The sequence below is a fragment of the Pimephales promelas genome, chromosome 2 (genome assembly GCF_988280905.1).
Source record: "Pimephales promelas chromosome 2, fPimPro1.hap1.1, whole genome shotgun sequence".
Taxonomy (NCBI): domain Eukaryota; kingdom Metazoa; phylum Chordata; class Actinopteri; order Cypriniformes; family Leuciscidae; genus Pimephales; species Pimephales promelas.
The window spans coordinates 21,789,995-21,808,825 of NC_142770.1; the positions used below are offsets into that span (position 1 = coordinate 21,789,995).

The following is an 18,831-nucleotide window of genomic DNA, read 5'->3' on the forward strand; positions in this document are numbered from 1 at the left end:
TTTCTAATGCACTAACACTAATGACAATTTTTTTATTATTATATTTAATTACCTAGAAACACAAAATGAACATTTTATTTATTTTTTTATTTTATTTGTGACAAATTCATAAAAAATAAGGTGATAATCTTAAAATATATACTAATAATCAGATTTAATATATAATTCTAATATAATCTTTCAAACATCAATGACAAAAAAAAATCATGGGACAAACCTTTTTAAAATATTTATGTTTATAATAATTACCTAATAACTACTTAATATTTTATTATGTTTAATTACCTATAAATACAAAATGAACAGTAAGTAAATAAATACATAAAGGTTTGTCACATCCTGATCATATTGCGTCATTCTGGCAAATTTTCACAATCCCACAAAAAAAAAAAAAAAAAGTTGTCGGCCCACAATATATATATTTTTTTTCTCTCAGCAAATATCCTGTTCTACTCGGGATAACGTCACATTAACCCTAATGTGGTTGGGGACTAAGCCCTTTTTGGTCCGTTGTCTCTATTTACATTTGGGCTTATAAACTACAGTATATGTTATGGTGATGGAACACTATGTGTTTGGTATCTATGGATTCAGAAGACCCTAAGCTAACATAAACATGTGTGTAAAGTGTTTATAAAGGAAGTATGAGTGAGAAATGTACAATATACTTGATAATTTCAAAAACGTAAATTCGATTTTTGTCATTTATTTCTGAAAATCACACATCACACAACAATAGTGAACAGTTTTTGAACAAAAAAAATATATATTTGTCAAAGCCTTTGCTTGATAGACATGTGTAATTGTTAAATAAAATGTGTAAAGAACAATGAAAAATCGAACTTTATTTACAAATATTCCCAGGCCTTTTTCTTAGGAATGCTTAAAATTTTCAAAGCAATGCTTTCTCCTCGTCACTCTCCAGCAATTGTTCCAAAGCCTGTTCCACTGTAAATCGCTTACTGCTTGCCATCATAAAAGTGCTAAAATACTAAATAATGCTATAATTGTATGTATATATATCTCTCTCTCTCATATAAATCTCAGCGCACTCTCGCTCGTAAAAGCCTTGTTTATAGTCGACGCGTCCATTCGCTTTCTGACGTCTCTTCCACCACTTGACGCTGTTTGTGTCATGTCCCTTACAGTGTTGTGCAAGTTACTTCCAAACTGTAATACATTAGGTATTACTTGTTACTGTTATTTAAAAGTAATGCATTACCTTACAATATTACTGTCTCAGAATTGTAATGAGTTACATTACTCATGTATTAATTTTGAGTTACTTTCACCAAAATAACTAAGTAGAACTTAACTTTTGGGCTGTAACGATATGCAATATGAAACCGAAATCGCAATTCGCCACACGACTCAGATCCACGAACCTACAGAATCGCGACACACCTCTTCCAACTCCCAGCATTATTCTCCTTACCGTCCAGATCCAATGCTGCCTTATCTTTAAATTAGGCTATTAGTATTATTTGAAGTTAACATTTTAAGTTAACCACAAAACTAGTTAAGGATAAATTATTGAAAATTGGGGAAGTCCAGCATTATGGACATGACATTTGCAGTCAAAACTTGAAATAAAAATTCTCAGAAAATACATGTATTGAAACGTATATAGGCTACTTCCTTAAAGGACTCCAGACATGAGACAAATATCAGTCTATGTTTTATTTTTAATATTAGGGAAAAGACACACATTCATGCGTGAAAAAAAAAATAGGAGGCAAAATATATGTTTTGTAATTCTGTTAATTACACTGCGCGAATCGGATGAGGAAGGGTTGGCTCTCCAGTCTCCATAGAACTTAAAATGTTCATTTTATTTTAGTTTTCGTGTTCGCATTTATGAGGAAAAAAACAATGTTACAGACGCGACCGCTCTGAACTGGCACTAAAAGACTGCTTTAAAACTTTCACACAGTATGTTGCCTTTTAAGAAGTAAAAGCAGACAATACACTGTAATACAAGCCTCACTGAACATGTAACGAGTAAAATATTACTGAAAATTGATTAGTAATGCCTTACACTACTGCGTTACAGCAAAAACTAATATGTTACAGTAATGTATTACTTTTGTAATGCGTTACTCCCAACACTGGTCCCTTACTATATAGTACCACCCCTTGCAAGGCTACAGAGTCTTCCGATTTACTAGAATACGTCATGGTAACCTTCCCCTGATTGGGTAAGAAAAATATTTCTCCATCGGCAGTTTTTCCATTGGTTCCATTCATTAGCCTTTGACGGTGTGTTTACACGCCGGTTAAGTTATCACTGTTTTCAGCGGAATCTGAGGAAGACGGCAAAAAGGCCGCACCTCTCTCATGAATACTTTTTAAGATAAGTACACATTTGTAAAAGTATGTCTTTTGGGGCGGTACCGCCCAATCCGTCCCTAGAGGGTTAACATACAGCAGTTACATATAGTGATAAGTTACATTTGTGACTTAAAGCATCTGGGAATCACCGGAATACGAATGCACTGATTCCACCTGATTGATCCATGCAAACTTTCTTTCGTTTTACTACACTGTATAATGGATTGTCCTCTGTCTTCTCTCTTTCACAGGTGTAATAATGAAAACGAGTGGTACCAGATTCATGAGAACATTATCCGCAAGTCCAGCACCAAATACACCGCCCCCAGCACTAACTACGGTAAGTGCACTTCAAAACCGGTCGTACACTTGATTTAAGTGTCATCATCACTGAAACTGAACAATCCTTGCAAAAAAAGGTCTATTATCCTGCTTTACTGTTCACTTTTTTTTGCTGAAATCACTGTAGGAATGTGTGTTAATTCTCCATAATTCTACTGTAATAAAGCACAGGATAATTTTAAATCCCATTTATGTTCTCAGTAGGTGCTATCACACCTAAAAGAATAAAATGTGAAAGTAGTCATTACCATTCTAGTTAACTAAAGTCACATGCAAAGCTTCAGCCCGAAAAAAAAACACACAAAACAAACAGAACATCTGTGAAAAGAGTCCAAAATGATTTTGAAACCCCTAATAACCCTTAAAATAAGCTTCATGAGCATTCACACCAGCCGACGATATCATTCTGTTCACGTACACTGTAGTTTTGTCAGTTACGGCTTGAAAATCCATATCGTTTTGCCATAAGATAGCAATCGCGAGCCAATTTGAACATAGTATAAATGTATCAACGAGACTAATGGTATGAACATGGATTTCTATTGGTGCAATATGCGTCACATGACTAAATGTGTCATAGTTTAAAGGAATAGTCCACTTTTTTTTGGAAATAGGCTCATTTTACCACTCCCCCAGAGTTAAATAGTTGAGTTTGACCGTTTTCGAATCCATTCAGCCGATTTCCTGATATTTAGAAGAATATCAGTAACCAGACCGTTTCTGGTCTCATTGACTTCCATAGTAGGAAAAAAATATACTACGGAAGTCAATGCGACCAGAAACTGTTTAGTGATATTCTTCTAAATATCCGAAAATCGGCTGAATACATTCGTAAACGGTAAAACCCAACTGTTTAACTCTGGGGGAGTGGTAAAATAAGCCTATTTCCCCCAAAAAAGTGGAGTATACCTTTAATACATCCATTTTCACATTCTACACCACAATTCAAAAACAAAGTTTTCAAAAGTATCCACTTGGGAGAGTATCTTCAAAAAAGCTCAATTTTCCCAAAACAAAATGGCATCTCAGTGTGGATGAAAGGACAAAACGTGGAGAAAATGATGCGTTTTCAAATGTGTCTGGATTGGTGTGAAAGTAGCCTAAGTCCTTGGGGAAATGAGTATCGTAGAGGTGTGTCTTAAGGTAATCGGTGTGTTAGCTGCTCTAATTGAGAGTTTATTCCACCATCGAGGGAGGGGAAGGCCTAAAAATATTCCTGGACCTGAATGAACAGAAACCCTTCCAATTGGGAACTGACAGGAGCCAGGCAATCAGAATGACTGATTGCAGCAGGCGGGCTGGTGTGTACGGTTTAATGAAGGATTGAAGGTAGCGGGGAGCCAGGTCATTAGCGCCATTGTAGACCCAAAACAGGGTCTTGATTGAATTGAATTGTAGAAGTCACTGGCAGTCGGCATAGAGACTTGAACAAAATGGTAAAATAAGAGACGCAATCTCTCTGGTACAATCTTTGAAACAAGGGGCCATTTTACTATACAAATACTAACATAATCACGAGGATAATTACAGTGGTCGGCAAAAGGAAGTCGTCTTACATTTCCATTGAACTCGTGTCTTTGTGTAGGTCTGATCATCTCACTGCAGCTGTTGAGGGGCGAGATGGAGCAGGTGCGCAGGGAAAACCCCATGATCTTCAACCGTGGCGTGGCCATCACACGCAAACTGGGCTTCCCCGATGTCATCATGCCAGGTAAGTCTCATGAAGGTCATGGTTGCAGTTCAAGATTTGTTCAGGAATGAACGAATCCAATAGATAAGCCAAAGCTTTGTATTTAGTTTAAGTGGATGGTTCTGACAAGTTAGAATAAGAAAATATAACCAAAGTGAGTTCAAAGAGTGTTATATATTTTAGGCATATTTTAAATATTCATCGGTTGAACTTTTTCAGCGATTTCTATCATATTTTACTACTGTTTCTATACAAGCAGTTTTTATGTCCCGGTGACCAGTGAAAGTGCAGTTCTGACTCTCTGCCTATTCATTTAGATAGGAGCCTGGTCTTGTTAGTCAGAAATAGCTGCCCGGTGGCGTTGCCAAGATGGCGGCCGAGTGGCAGGACTTGCCTAAAAGGACTTTGGTACAACTTATAACAAGATGATTAATAAAACAACTGAACCAAACAAACTCATAACGGCGGTGACTATGGTAACATGGTGGTGGGAAGGTCAAAGGAACACATGAGAATGAATGAAAACAAAGTAAAAGTCCATGAGTATAACTGAAGATAACTATGACCGCTAGGGTGTTGTTGATGGTTTTTACTGTGTTATCGCCGAAAGTCCCGTTGTCCATTGTCAAAATGTTGCGGCCCATTTTCAATTGTCAATAGTATAGCGATTTATGAAGCACAGCTCATGACTTCCAAACCACGCGGGTTTCTGTTGGTAATCGTGGCGATTCCAACTACTTTTGCGATCCCTGTTGAAATGACTGGATTTCGTCTGCGAAAATTTTGGCGTGCAATGGTAAATGCTACTGTTCTGTTGGGTCAAAGTAATAAACTTTTCACTGTTTTCTCTGTACACGTCTTGCTTTTTCACGACCTAGGAACATCATAAAATCACCCTCATGTGTCTCTATCTGCAACGCTTTTAATGTGGAGGTCAAAGCGATGCATAAGCCTTGAAGCGAATCTTGTGAAACGGCCTTTAGCAAGACCAATAATCGCACAGAACATCACATAATCGGGCTCATTGCCTTTTAACTGCGTAGAATCAAGCTTATATAAATGTATATGACCCACATTTTGACAGACTGTACAGACTCCGGGCCTCAGAGGGCCCTATAAAGCCAGCTGGACTCTTGCCACGTTACTGTCGAGTTAAGAAATCCCTTCCCTGTGATTCAGAAGGAGCCTTGGGGCTTCTCTGAGTTGTTCTCTTAATAAACTTGTGTCACTGTGTGTTCTTTAAAAATTCAGTGGAGCTCTGGCTGAATTCCCCAAGAGTCAAAGTCTTGTAACCATTTACAATATATCTCTTATCAGTCTTATACTCTCGGATGTCCTTCACTGGTAGGTGGATTGATGGGTCCTCCATCTTGTTTTTGTAGAGCCCTCTCATTTGTCTCTGAGTTAATGTTTCCTCCTTCTTCTGAAGAGCCCAATGATTGGTTTATCATCCACGAATCGATCAACCTGAGGTAGTTCAATTATAATCACAGACTAGGCTGTGCTCTTTAAATTCAGCATTTTGAAAAGCCAATAAGTCGATAGGCCTCTGAGAGCCACGGTTCCTTGGGTTTCTGAGCTACGATTTTTCCTGGAGAAAAAAAGGCTTAGATGCTATTGGACCACTCGCCTATGTTTGAGAAAAGCCCACGTAATCTTATTTCCGATTGCTGCATTCCTTTAAAAGTTCAAACTTGGCAGGTTTCTAAAAAATGTTCCCAGCATTGGGATTCATTCCGTTCAAAAAACAATGTCTGTCTGTCAAACGGCATTAAGTTGTGGAGGCTGCAATTAGAAGGAATATTGAACTGGTAGCGTTATGAAATATTAATGACACTTGAGGTGGGCAAGCTTTGGAAGTCATTCATTCTCGTGACATTTTCTATAAGCCGGAGACGAGTTCGTTCAACAAAACCTCTCCAGAATTATTCATGCATTCCTTTTCAGTGCAAGATGTGACGGGTTGGATTGCATCGTCCATTTCATTTTGATATAAAAAGGCCAAACGTTTCCCTGATGTTTCCGTAGTCATGTGTTTTGTGGTCCTCTTAATATACATAAAACATGCAAATACCTAGATGCTAAGCCGTAGCATCTGCTTTCCTATTTTCTATATGCTAGCTACTGCTTTCAGGCCAGTTTCCCTTCTTTCCAGCTGGGAATGCACCACGATTGTTCCTTTTTGGAAGGAATTTGTGCTTGAATAGAGAGCTGTATGTGGATTTTATTCAGCAAAATAGCTCGGAAGCAGTGGAAAGAAGTGCCTGACGCCGTAGCCATAACCCATTACAAAGACTGTCTATAAAGGAACGCAATCCAACGAAATAGCAGTGCTCACAGGGAGTCGGCCTGTTGCGGCCAGATAACATTTCTATCGGGGTGTGAAACTGTAGGATTCTGTCAGGCAAACACACAAAGCTTTATTTAGGCTGTACAGTATGTTGTCTATTCAATCCACTGTTTCTAAATGCAGCTGTGGCCATATTTGCTTTTTTTTTCGAGAAAAAAAGTCGAAATACAATCTTGAGAATAAACTCATTAAATATCGAGAATAAAGTCATGTTTCGAAAAAAAAACTTGTTAAATTTCGTGAAAAAAGTCGAAATAATTTTGAGAATAAAGTAAACTAATTAAATATCGAGAATAAAGTCGTGTTTTGAGAAAAAAATCATTAAATTTCTAGAAAAAAGGCGAAATACAATCTTGAGAATAAACTCATTAAATATCAATAATTAAGTCGTTGTGTTTCGAGAAAAAATCGTTACATTTCGAGAAAAAAGTCGAAATACAATCATGAGAATAAACTCATTAAATATCGAGAATAAAGTTGTGTTTCGAGAAAAAAATCGTTAAATTTCGAGAAAAAAAGTCGAAATACTGTACAATCACGAGAATAAACCCATTAAATATCGAGAATAAAGTCGTGTTTCGAGAAAAAAACTCGTTAAATTTCGAGAAAAAAGTCAAAATACAATCTTGAGAATAAACCCATTAAATATCGAGAATAAAGTCGTGTTTCGAGAAAAAAAAATGTTAAATTTCGAGAAAAAAGTCGAAATACAATCTTGAGAATAAACGACTTTATTCTTGAAAATGAATGAGTTTATTCTCAAGATTGTTTTTCGATTTTTTTTCTCGAAATTCAACAATTTTATTCTCGATATTTTATTAGTTTATTCTAAAGATTGTATTTTGACTTTTTTCTAGAAATTTAACGAGTTTAATTTCGCATTATAATGACTTTAATCTTGAAATTCGAGGTTTTATTTTTTTATTATTGTTTGGCCCTAATCCTCTTCTGTAGTTATAACAGTATGTTTGTTATATCCTGCATATAAAATTGACAAACAGAGATCTGTTTGAATTTGATCTAAAGTCCACGGGTGCTCCTTGTTGCCCAGAATGAACCCGTTTTGTGATAAACTTTTTCATTATGCACATTCCACTCAAAATGGAGCAAGAATTGTATTGCTTAAGGTATTTTACATCACTCTCCTTGAATATATCAGACCATAGTAAAGATATATGGTGCATCAGAGCAAATTGAAGCTTTTGTTAAAGGTATATGCTGAAATATACATCTCCACACTCATAACTGTCTTCATGTGTGCTGCAGGGTGGGTGTCAGCAGGAGGGATTGTTTCTAGGAGAGGCACACATTCTCTTTTATTGCATCAGCTGTAATTGAAAGAAATCAAATTAAACCCACAACTTCTTTCAGTAACAGCTAAAACTTTCTCCCCCCCGAGTAGACGGGAAAGAGCTAAGCACAATTCCAGAGAGAGTCTGTGTTTATTTTGAGTATTTTGATTCAGATGCTGCTCTGCAGAGAGAATGTGGGCCGCTGTGTCATGGATCGAATGAGGTTGATAATGAAAGAATCATCTGAAAGCCAAGGTCACATGTGAAACCACGGTGTACAAGACAGGTTGAACTCGAGTTTGATTATATTTCTTCTAGCCAGTGGGTGCAGTTTAGCTGGACAAACGATTTGACCTTTATGTAGCAATAGCTTTTATTACAGTCTGTAAAACGGTTTAACATTGAAGCTAAATTAAGCGTGCTGGGTCCATACGAGATTACATGTGTCTTTTAGGCTTAAACAAATACACATAGATGTAGAAACATGCAGAAAAAAAAAATTGTTACAATTTTTCCTATTCAACTTTTATGTCATAGTGGAATGTATTTTGTTTCTTTCCCAATATCCAATATCTGCAAGCAGGATCAACAATGGTTTTCTGAAAAAGTGTGTGGAAACTGTGTGCCTTACTAAAGAAAAGAAAAAAAGACCATTTACAATTTTTTGAAAATGTATCATCAGATTTTGTCAATGATGTTGGAACATTTTTAATGGCGATACATAAGTTTTCTTCCAATAATTCACTCGAAGGAAAATACAAGTAAAAATAATCACAGCGTTTTTGTGAAAGGTACAGTTTTACATTTAAAAAAAATTGTATATAAAATTAATATTCTGGAAAAAGAAATTTGAAATAATTGACATTTCATTTTTTTTTTCCTAAAGAGAATATATGGTAACACTTTAGTTTAGGGACCAATTCTCACGTTTAGGGATAGTTGTTCTGCTGAACACAACAGAAGATATTTTTTACTGAGAGTGTTAAATTAACACTAGTGTGAATTATAAAAACTCTGAGCAGAGAGTTAAATGAACACTGAAGTATTGTTAAAGTTAATGAGATAATTAAGTGAATAATTGAGTGATGATTGATCGTTATTGAAGACACCTGATGTTAACAAGCAACATTTCCGAAGGGGAAAACCGTCATTTTTAAGTCACCATTATTGTGATCAGTGTTTGGTTTAGTTGGGCTCTTGACCTTTAAATCATTAACTTTAAATTTAGTTTGGCTGCTGTATGTGAGTTACAACAGCCAGATGAACAAATAGAAAAGGTGATCTGATGGTGTTGGTTGTGTTTTAACATAATCATTAATTGACCTGAATCGCTGAACTCATCAAGAGCATAAATTCTGAGTTAAATTTACCTTATGGATTTTAGTAGCATGGTCATTTTAGAACATGCCATTTTTAGTCTTTTCAATGAAACCCAAATGATCAACAACAAAAAAATCCCAAAAATATTTATGTAGGCACACACAGACATCAATAATCAGTGTATAAATCTCAGCAATGGTAACAAACAAATCACCTCTAAACATAAGCTCATTATTTATTCATGCAGCAATGCATGATGGGAGCCATGAATGAGTTTTGATTGTTGGCACCCAGAATGCACTACAACATGCTTTATAATTGTCACCATTGTTGAGATTCATAGGGTAATTATTGATGCTTGTGTGTCTTAAAAAATGTATAAGAGAAACTTTTAATAAATAATTTTGATTTCATTTTAAACATTAATAATAGTATGCTGTACAAGGTCACTGCTGCTATAATTAATAAAGTAAACCTAACTCAGAAATTAGGCTCTATATGTGTTCAGTGATTCAGGTCAAATGATTGTGAAATAATGATTATGTGAAAACACAACCATCAACATCAGATCAACTTTTCTATTTGTTCATCTGGCTGTTATAATTTGTGCACTGCAGCCAAACAAAATCTGAAGTTAACGAATTAAGGGTCAAGAGCCCAACTAAACCAAACACTGATCACCATAATGGTGACTTAAAAATTCTGGTTTTCTCCTCCAGTGATTCTGCTTGTTAACATCAGGTGTCTTAAATAATGTTCAATCATCACTCAATTATTCACTTAATTATCTGATTAACTTTAACTCTGCTTCAGTGTTCATTCAACACTCTGCTCAGAGTTTGTAAAATTCACACTTTTCAGTGTTAATTTAAAACTGGGGATTTTGCTGTGAATGCAGTGCAAGTTTCACCAAGCAGCAAAAAAAGTCATATTACTTAATGCTGTTTTTGTTGATCTTTAGGTGACATACGCAACGACCTTTACCTCACGCTGGAGAGAGGAGACTTTGAGAGAGGAGGCAAGAGTGTCCAGAAGAACATTGAGGTCACCATGTATGTGCTCTATGCTGACGGCGAAATCCTCAAAGTAAGTCGTGTGGACTTTATTAAAGGAATAGTTTACGGATAATGAAAGTTCTGTCATTGTTTACTCACCCTCATTTAAGCTCAGTCCTTCTATAAAAGCAGACATTTTAAGGAACTTTGTTGGTTGCTCTTTTACATGAAATTGCACCATGATTATTAAAAAAAAGAAAAAAAAATCTCATTCTGTATTCATTCAGTCGACATGAGGGAGTAATCAACCGCAGAATTACAATTTCTGGGCAAATTATCCCTTTTGAAGGCCTGATCTGTAGCTCATGTGGTGAATCATTTAGGCCAAACTAATTTGAAGTCAGTTTGAAAGGAGTAAATGAGTTTGTTATTTTCTGATGTATTTTACATGAGCCCACCATAAATGTTTGTGTCGCACACTTTGATGCACACTATAAAGCCACATAAAAGCAAAACTGTTTCCATTTCTTCTATCTTTTATTAGGAGTGCATTAGTCTGGGCTCAGGAGAACACAGCATCAGCGAGTACCGCTCTTTCGTCCTCTACCACAACAACAGTCCCCGCTGGAGTGAGGTCATCAAACTGCCGATCCCCATCGACCGATTCCGGGGGTCCCATCTGCGCTTCGAGTTTAGACACTGTTCAAGTAAGGATTTATACTCTACCAGTATAATATCCCACACATTTTCATCTAAAGTTTCATGCTGGAATTATTCAAATGAATGAACTAATACCAATGTAAAACGTGTGAACTTCGTACAAAAACTAACATTTTTATTAAAGAACAAAAGTTATTTTTGAAAGAGATGGGATATTTCGCATTATTCAACATGCTGGTTTAAATGCCTGTTCGGCATTTTGAAAATTCAAGGTTTTTTGTTCTTTGACTTGGTTCATGAAGTGATATTATTATTTTAGTGAATTTTAAATTACCGGCACTTAAGATTTAACAAGTACTTAAGACATTATTCCTGTTTTATTGTTTCCACAGCAAAGGACAAAGGAGAAAAGAAGCTTTTTGGCTTTGCGTTCACTCCTCTCATGAGAGAAGACGGCACCACATTATCAGATGAGAGCCATGAGCTTTACGTCTATAAGGTGAGGACAGTCTCCACCTTTACTTTAAACACATCATATAGTGTGTATTTGTCATAGATGATAAAACAATATATGTAGCTGCAAGATCTGTGGGATAGGTTATAATAACTGTTTAAAAATGCCCCTGTCAATAATATTATAATAGTGTATTAATATGTCCTTTTAAAGCACAATTTAAATTTGATCATATATATTTAATCCACTTGCCGAGATTTAAAACATTCCATATACGATAACTCATTATTGTCTATATTTATACATTTATGTCTATATTTTGATGTTGTACTTCAAGTTAAACTTAACAAAATGGGAAATTTCTCAAATAAAAGTGTACTTCTATTTTATATTATTTCAGTGAACATTTAGGTTGCACTTTACTTCGATTGTCCACTTTAGATATTCTTCTAACTCTCATGATTTTACCTTTAACTCTCATTAGAGAATAAGTAGAGTGTTAGGCTAGGGTTAGTAGAATAAGTTGGCGTACTTGCAAAGGCACTTCTAGTCTGTAGAATGTCTGTTGAGGGACCATCAAAATAAGGTTTTAGCAGATATTAAGCAGACAGTCAACTAATACTCTAATTGGAAAGTAATTGGAAAGTTAGTAGATAGTTTGTATTGAACTTGAATTGAAGTATTATCAATGTTTAGTTAACAATAACCCTCGTACAGAAAGGGCATAGCATGTTCATATGATGTCTAACTTATACAACTCTGTTCTGTATCTGAATCAGTGTGATGAAAACACCACCTTCAGTAACCATGCGCTGTACCTGGGGTTGCCCTGTTGTAAAGACGACTTCAACGGCTGCCCGAACATCCCGTCCAGCCTCATCTTCCAGCGCAGCACTAAGGAGACCCTCTGGATATCCACTCAACTCTCTTCCACCAAACTAACACAGAATGGTAACTTACTAACACTAATTGATCAGTTGTCGCGTCAATTTCTCAGCGTGATAACACTTTCTTATTGTGTTTTAAAGTCGATCTACTAGCTTTGTTGAAGTGGAAAGCACACCCAGAGCGTGTGATGGACATTTTGGGGCGATTGCGCCACGTCTGCGGGGAAGAAATAGTCAAAGTGAGAGCTGCATCTCAATAACTGATAATAATAAAAAAAGGACAGATTTGAATGTCTGCATAATGCAATTTACACCCACGTTTTCTGTTTTTCTTCTCCAGTTTCTTCAAGACATCCTCGACACTTTGTTCTCCATTCTGGATGACAACACAGACAAATATGGACCTCTGGTGTTTCAGTCGCTGGTTAGAAAGCTTAAATAAATGACATTTTTATGATTGCGCCACAGCTTGCCTAATGTTAATAATTCACAGGCTGTAATAACGTGTCCGATTTCCATTCATCAAAAGCGTTCAGACCCACGTTTACCGTACAAACGTGAATTTGTGTGCGTGTACACCCTTAAATGCACACGTTTCATCTCTTTCAGGAGTGCCCATGCTGTGTGTGTGTGTGTCTGTTATGAAAAATGGACGATTTCAGCTGGCACGGATCCAGGCATTATTAGGCCTTCACAGCTGTTTGATAGTGGCGTCTCCAGAGACCCTTTAGCTTCTTGTTCTCCTTGTAAAAAGAGTCAAGATGTTCTAGCCTCTCTTGGCCTGAATACATCTGTCACGTTTCGTTGTGAAGAATAGAGAACCAATGCAGGCTGCGTTCATTTCGTGGTCCTTTGAACATTTAGCTCCTCTGGTTTGGGATTTCTGTGCGAATTTAAACCATGACACGTTTCTGTCCAGGTGTTCATCATCAATCTGCTCCGGGACAGTAAGTTTTATCACTTCCGGCCCGTGATGGACACCTACATCCAGAAGCATTTTGCTGGAGCACTGGCTTACAAGTGAGCTCATCAATTTTAGCTGGATATTTAGGTTTAGATATAGTTTAAGTAAACTTATCTTAGTAATGGATAAGTATAAATGGTATTTCAAATTTTTTTTTTTTCAAATGCAGAGAGTTGATTCGATGTCTGAAGTGGTATATGGATCGGTCAGCAGAAGTTGTACGACAAGATCACATCCAGGAAGCCATGAGGGTAAGACGAAATATAGTATGTGCTGTATAATCAAATAAACAGAAGGCTAGAGAAAAAATCCATGTCAAAAAGTGTCAAATAAGTTTAAACAGGAACTAGAATAAATACATTTTAAGTAATTGTAGGGCATTCCTCAAAGGACCTTTACAAATAACTAACTCAAGCAAATTGTATTGAGATTTCTTATTCACTCCCTGTATGGTTTTGTTGAGATCTAATTTCGTCGCTGGTTTGATTGGTGATTCATTTTGTTACTGACAGTGCCTCATATTTAAATGTCAAGCACTGTAAAAGTACAGAGAAGTTATACTTTAGTTAAATTGTGGTTGCTGCGCCAAATATTTCAAAAGTGTCAAGACGGAAACATACTTGAGAGAAAGTTTCAACTTTAATTGTACATTCAAGTGTTTAGAAGTAAAACCATTTTTCTTAGCTTTTAAAACTGGCTGATGAAAAACAATGTAAGACTTCTGAAGTCATTTTGATGCACAAATTGTGAAATGCAGCCCATTTAACCCTTTGAGGTCTAGGGTGTATTTGGGGTCCTTGAGATGTTCTCACATGCCCTGACATTTGTGCTTTTTTTTCAGTTGCTCATAAACATATTAACGTCACAAGTGAAATTACACTATATTTAGTAGAAACAGTGCTACCATAATATGTGAGCAACATGTATTTTTAGTCATACCTGGAAACAAATCCTGGTCAAATAGGTTATATGGGCATTTGTGTAGAATTGGTTCAAAGTTAGAGTTGAAAACATCATGAAAAGAACATTCTTTTTCCATATAAAGTATTATTTTTAAAGTAGGCCAGTACATTTTATCATATATATTTCAAAGTTAAGGATTCATTTTTTTGATATGTGCATTGCATTAGCTTGCATTGTATAACAGTTGATTCGTTTATTTTTGATACGTTTTTGATAGTTTATTTTTCGGCGCGTTACTCGACCTCAGGGGATTAATCACAGTTTCAATGGTGTGTTTAAAAGAAAAAGAAGAAAAAAACATTTAAAAGAGCCAAAACCTGCTTAGTAAAAAGTGAAGTAATATTTTAATAATCAATTCCAATTACTTAAAGGGTTAGTTCACCCAAAAATGAAAATTAAGTCATTAATTACTCACCCCCATGCTGTACCAACCCCGTAAGACCTTCGTTCGTCTTCGGAACACAAATGAAGATATTTTTGATTAAATTTGAGAGCTGTATAACTACCACATTGGCTCCTAAAGGACTGCCTCTTGACGGCCCAGAAAGTCAATGAAGAAAATGTTTAAATATCCCAAGTGACTACCGTGGCTCAACTATATGTTTATCAAGCGACGCGAATACTTTTTGTGTGAAAAAACAAACAAAAATAACGACTTTATTCGACTATTTCTTTTCTTCCTTGTAGGCCAGAACGAGACTTCCTTATAGATTTCCACGACGCATGCGCGAGAATTGCGATCTGAAGTAGTGTAAGCGGTGTAAGCAGATCTCAAATCTCGCGCATGCGTCGTGGAAATCTAAGGAATTCTCGTTCTGGCCTACAAGGAAGAAAAGAAATAGTCGAATAAACTCGTTATTTTTGTTTGTTTTTTCGCACAAAAAGTATTCGCGTCGCTTGATAAACATATAGTTGAGCCACGGTAGTCACTTGGGATATTTAAACATTTTCTTCATTGACTTTCTGGGCCGTCAAGAGGCAGTCCCTTAGGAGCCAATGTGGTAGTGATTCGGCTCTCAAATTTAATCAAAAATATCTTCATTTGTGTTCCGAAGACGAACGAAGGTCTTACGGGGTTGGTACAGCATGGGGGTGAGTAATTAATGACTTTATTTTCATTTTTGGGTGAACTAACCCTTTAAGTACCTCCCACCTATAACGTAAACAATATTCAGTCAGTTTTTTTTTATTTTTTTTTATTTTTCTTCAAGGTAAATGCAAAATAATTGTCAAATTGTCAATTGTCAAAATAATTTATGTTATAGTATAAACATGGAGCCCAGACACTTTAGCTTGTACACATGTTAACTGTAAAATTTTCCTTCAGGCTCTAGAGTATCTGTTTAAATTCATCGTCCAGTCACGGATCCTCTACTCCCGGGCCACCTGTGGGATGGAGGAGGACCAATTTAGGGCCAGCATCCAGGAGCTTTTCCAATCCATCCGTTTCGTCCTCAGTCTGGACAGCCGCAGCTCTGAGACGCTAATTTTCACCCAGGTCAGATATAAACAAAAGAAGCATTTTACATTTCATGAAATCTGGTGATTGCTTGAAAGCTTGAAATTAAAGGAAGTGGGATGTAACTGGTGAATGTTTATGCTGATTTATTAAATTACTTTATTCATTTAAAGGGGAAATGAAGCAGTGAATCAAGTTTACATGATTTACAAGATTGATTTCCAATATAATCAACAATTATATAAGGAACATTACAAATGTAAACATTTAGAAGAAAAAAAAGAAAAAACTTTGTATCTTTCACCGCCAGGGCGCCGCCATTGTGCAGGTGACGTCACGGGGTTGGTTGGCTCAAGTTTAACAGGCTCTGGGCACTGAAAATCGCGACATCAAACTGTGTTTACACCAGTGTTTTGACCGCAAACGACTAATGTTAGGTACAGTCATTAGACAAAAAGACGACGTCTAATGTTATATGTTGACAAACTGCACATAGAAACATTGTTCGCGATGTCTGCCGTCAGATATTCCCGTCTCGTCAATTAAGTTAGCACGTATTTGTTAAAGGGGAAATGAAACGTCCATATTTTCGCACTGGTAGTGCTAGTAACGTTAGCTACAGCCTACATATACTAGGAAAAAGTGTCTCCGCTCTGACATCCTTCAGGGAAAGCATCGCCGCTTCCACACGTCTAACTCCCGGCACAGCATGGTAAACGTGCGCCGGTGACGCAGAATTGACCACGCAACACATGCTCAAGATCAACCTCTTGACAACAGATGGACTCTGACACGGAGGGCATCGCAGGACAACAGCCACACTGACACCTGGTAAGTTAGCGTTACAAACCCGCTCTCCGCCCCAAACCACCACTGACTGTTCTACACAGCAACGTAACTTACATGGTGTTGACGAGACGGGAATATCTGACGGCAGACATCGCGAACAATGTTTCTATACGTCAACATATAACATGAGACGTCGTCTTTTTGTCTAATATCTGTACCTAACATTAGTCGTTCGCGGTCAAAACACTGGTATAAACACAGTTTGATGTCGCGATTTTCAATGCCCAGAGCCTGTTAAACTTGAGCCAACCAACCCCGTGACGTCAACTGCACAATGGCGGCGCCCTGGCAGCGAAAGATGCAAAGTTTTTTTTCTTTTTTTCTTCTAAATGTTTACATTTGTAATGTTTCTTATATAATTGTTGATTATATTGGAAATCCATCTTGTAAATCATGTAAACTTGATTCACCGCTTCATTTCCCCTTTAATTAAAGAATGAAGCATTGAAAGCAAAAAAGAACAAGGTGGTCTAATGTGTTTGAAAGGGAAAGGTTAAAAGCCATGGTTGTTGACCCAAGATCAAAGCTGCTTGATGCTCATGTTTGTTTAGTCTTCTACCAGAATGATGCATCTGTCTATCTCTGCCCTAAAGAAGTTGTACGTCTAAGCTGTTTTGACAGCCCCATCTCATGGATATCCTGTGAAATCTTTTCTCATGTAGAGCGAGTTGCGATCAGACAAAACAAGGTTTTCCTTGAAGACTGCAGGAGTAGATATCTGCTCGCTTCAGGTTGCTAGATCGCTGAAGTATCAGATTTGAAGAATACAAGACAAGAGGACTTAAGAAGATCAGGAGACACCAACACTGATGCCACTAAACAAGTTTTTGAGAAACTGTGCTATCTTTAGTCACTATTTTAACATTGTCTGATGATGGTGTGAATGGTACTTGCGGCTATGATGCTTGGATGTTGTGGGTGGTTGTCAGACATTGCTACTCTATGTGTTTCTACTTTATGTGTTTGCTGAAGTATTCTAATGGGTTTTTGCAGTTGTGATGGTGTTTTAGATTGATGCTGACAGCATTTCTTGGTGGATGCTCAGTTCCGTGCACACTGGCAGAAGTCAAACCCTCCTTCAAGTTACTGTGATATTCTGATCCCTAAATAATGTATGTTTGATTGTTCTCTAGGTATAGTTCCTTTCAGTAAGGCTCATGACTTGAGGCATCATTGAGTTCCTCAGGACAAACGATGTGGGACAGTTTATGTGCAAGTTTAATACACAGGGTTGGGGTTTGAAGACTTGTGAACTTTGTTATTAGTCTCATTAGTTGAGTTATTGGTAATGTTTGTACAGCAAAATGTGAAATATATTTCTCTATTAATGTTTGGAATTTCAAATTTATGCAGATTATGTACAAGGTAAATTTTTATTAGGTAATGAAACCTAATAAACCTTCCACATGACGACTTCTGTCACCACCATGTTTTATCGTCCATGCCTCCAGCATTTAATTCTGGATTCACCAGGATGTACTTCACTATATATGATTATCAGTGTCTGGACACAATACATTCCATCCTACCAACAATGCTTGCACAAAATTATTTAGTCTTTTCTGTTGACAATGTTTTTCCTGAATTGTCCCATATTGTACCTATGTGGACCCATTCCATCCCTGCCCTGTATCCTGACCCAATCCTGCCCAACTTCACTGTACCCCCCTAGGGTCCCCAACCAACTACAGGACAAGCCACTGCCAACCAGGGCAACTGCTTGCAGCCGTTGAGCTGTAATGCCCCACGGCCCTCTCCGCTGTCTGTAAGTAGATGCAGCTTGTTGAATTGCCCCACAGTAATGGAACGGACCCAACCCAACCTAATTCCTAAAACATCTACTGTCACATGCAACCATTCAGAACCTTTTCAGAACACCAAACCCCAACATGATCCAACAACCCAAACACACTGACAACAACACCAACAAATGCCTCCCAATGCTTCCAATGCATTTTCCGTTGGGTTCTTTGGTGTGTTTCTTGGTTTTGATTGCTGTGTTTGACACCAAGTTTTCTTAAGCACAAAGTTGAGACCTTCCAAACACCCCCATTATTCACCTTTCCTCTTCAGTGGCATTGAACCGGGGACCAGCGATCACATTGCCTGCAATGGATCGTACCATGAGGATGTTGAGCAAAGTGGGGAAGGGAAGTCCTCAAAAGCAAGAGATGTAGATGTTTATATAACGGTAGCTTTGAATAAAGGAATAGATTAGATCTCCATTATGAACCACAATGCCAATCTAGTTAATGGAGTTTTGGCTGTGCTTGTG

At 37.1% G+C, this 18,831-nt stretch overlaps 1 protein-coding gene across 9 annotated transcripts in view; it reads left to right on the forward strand.

Moving 5' to 3' along the window:
• Nucleotides 1–18,831, forward strand: part of dock3 (dedicator of cytokinesis 3) — a 230,941-nt gene that overhangs the window by 171,876 nt on the left and 40,234 nt on the right. For 8 of the 9 annotated variants that reach the window (XR_005622340.2, XM_039668620.2, XM_039668619.2 and 5 more), the window contains 11 exons: nucleotides 2,583–2,671; nucleotides 4,259–4,384; nucleotides 10,287–10,411; nucleotides 10,865–11,027; nucleotides 11,373–11,479; nucleotides 12,214–12,385; nucleotides 12,463–12,560; nucleotides 12,662–12,745; nucleotides 13,241–13,341; nucleotides 13,455–13,536; nucleotides 15,576–15,746. Coding sequence is in view for 8 of the 9 variants with exons in the window: in XM_039668620.2 (XP_039524554.1) it covers nucleotides 2,583–2,671; nucleotides 4,259–4,384; nucleotides 10,287–10,411; nucleotides 10,865–11,027; nucleotides 11,373–11,479; nucleotides 12,214–12,385; nucleotides 12,463–12,560; nucleotides 12,662–12,745; nucleotides 13,241–13,341; nucleotides 13,455–13,536; nucleotides 15,576–15,746 (1,318 nt within the window). In the remaining variant the exon portion in view is untranslated. Of the gene's footprint in view, nucleotides 1–2,582; nucleotides 2,672–4,258; nucleotides 4,385–10,286; nucleotides 10,412–10,864; nucleotides 11,028–11,372; nucleotides 11,480–12,213; nucleotides 12,386–12,462; nucleotides 12,561–12,661; nucleotides 12,746–13,240; nucleotides 13,342–13,454; nucleotides 13,537–15,575; nucleotides 15,747–18,228; nucleotides 18,322–18,831 lie in introns of all 9 variants that reach the window. The other variant, XM_089117902.1, reaches the window with a different exon arrangement.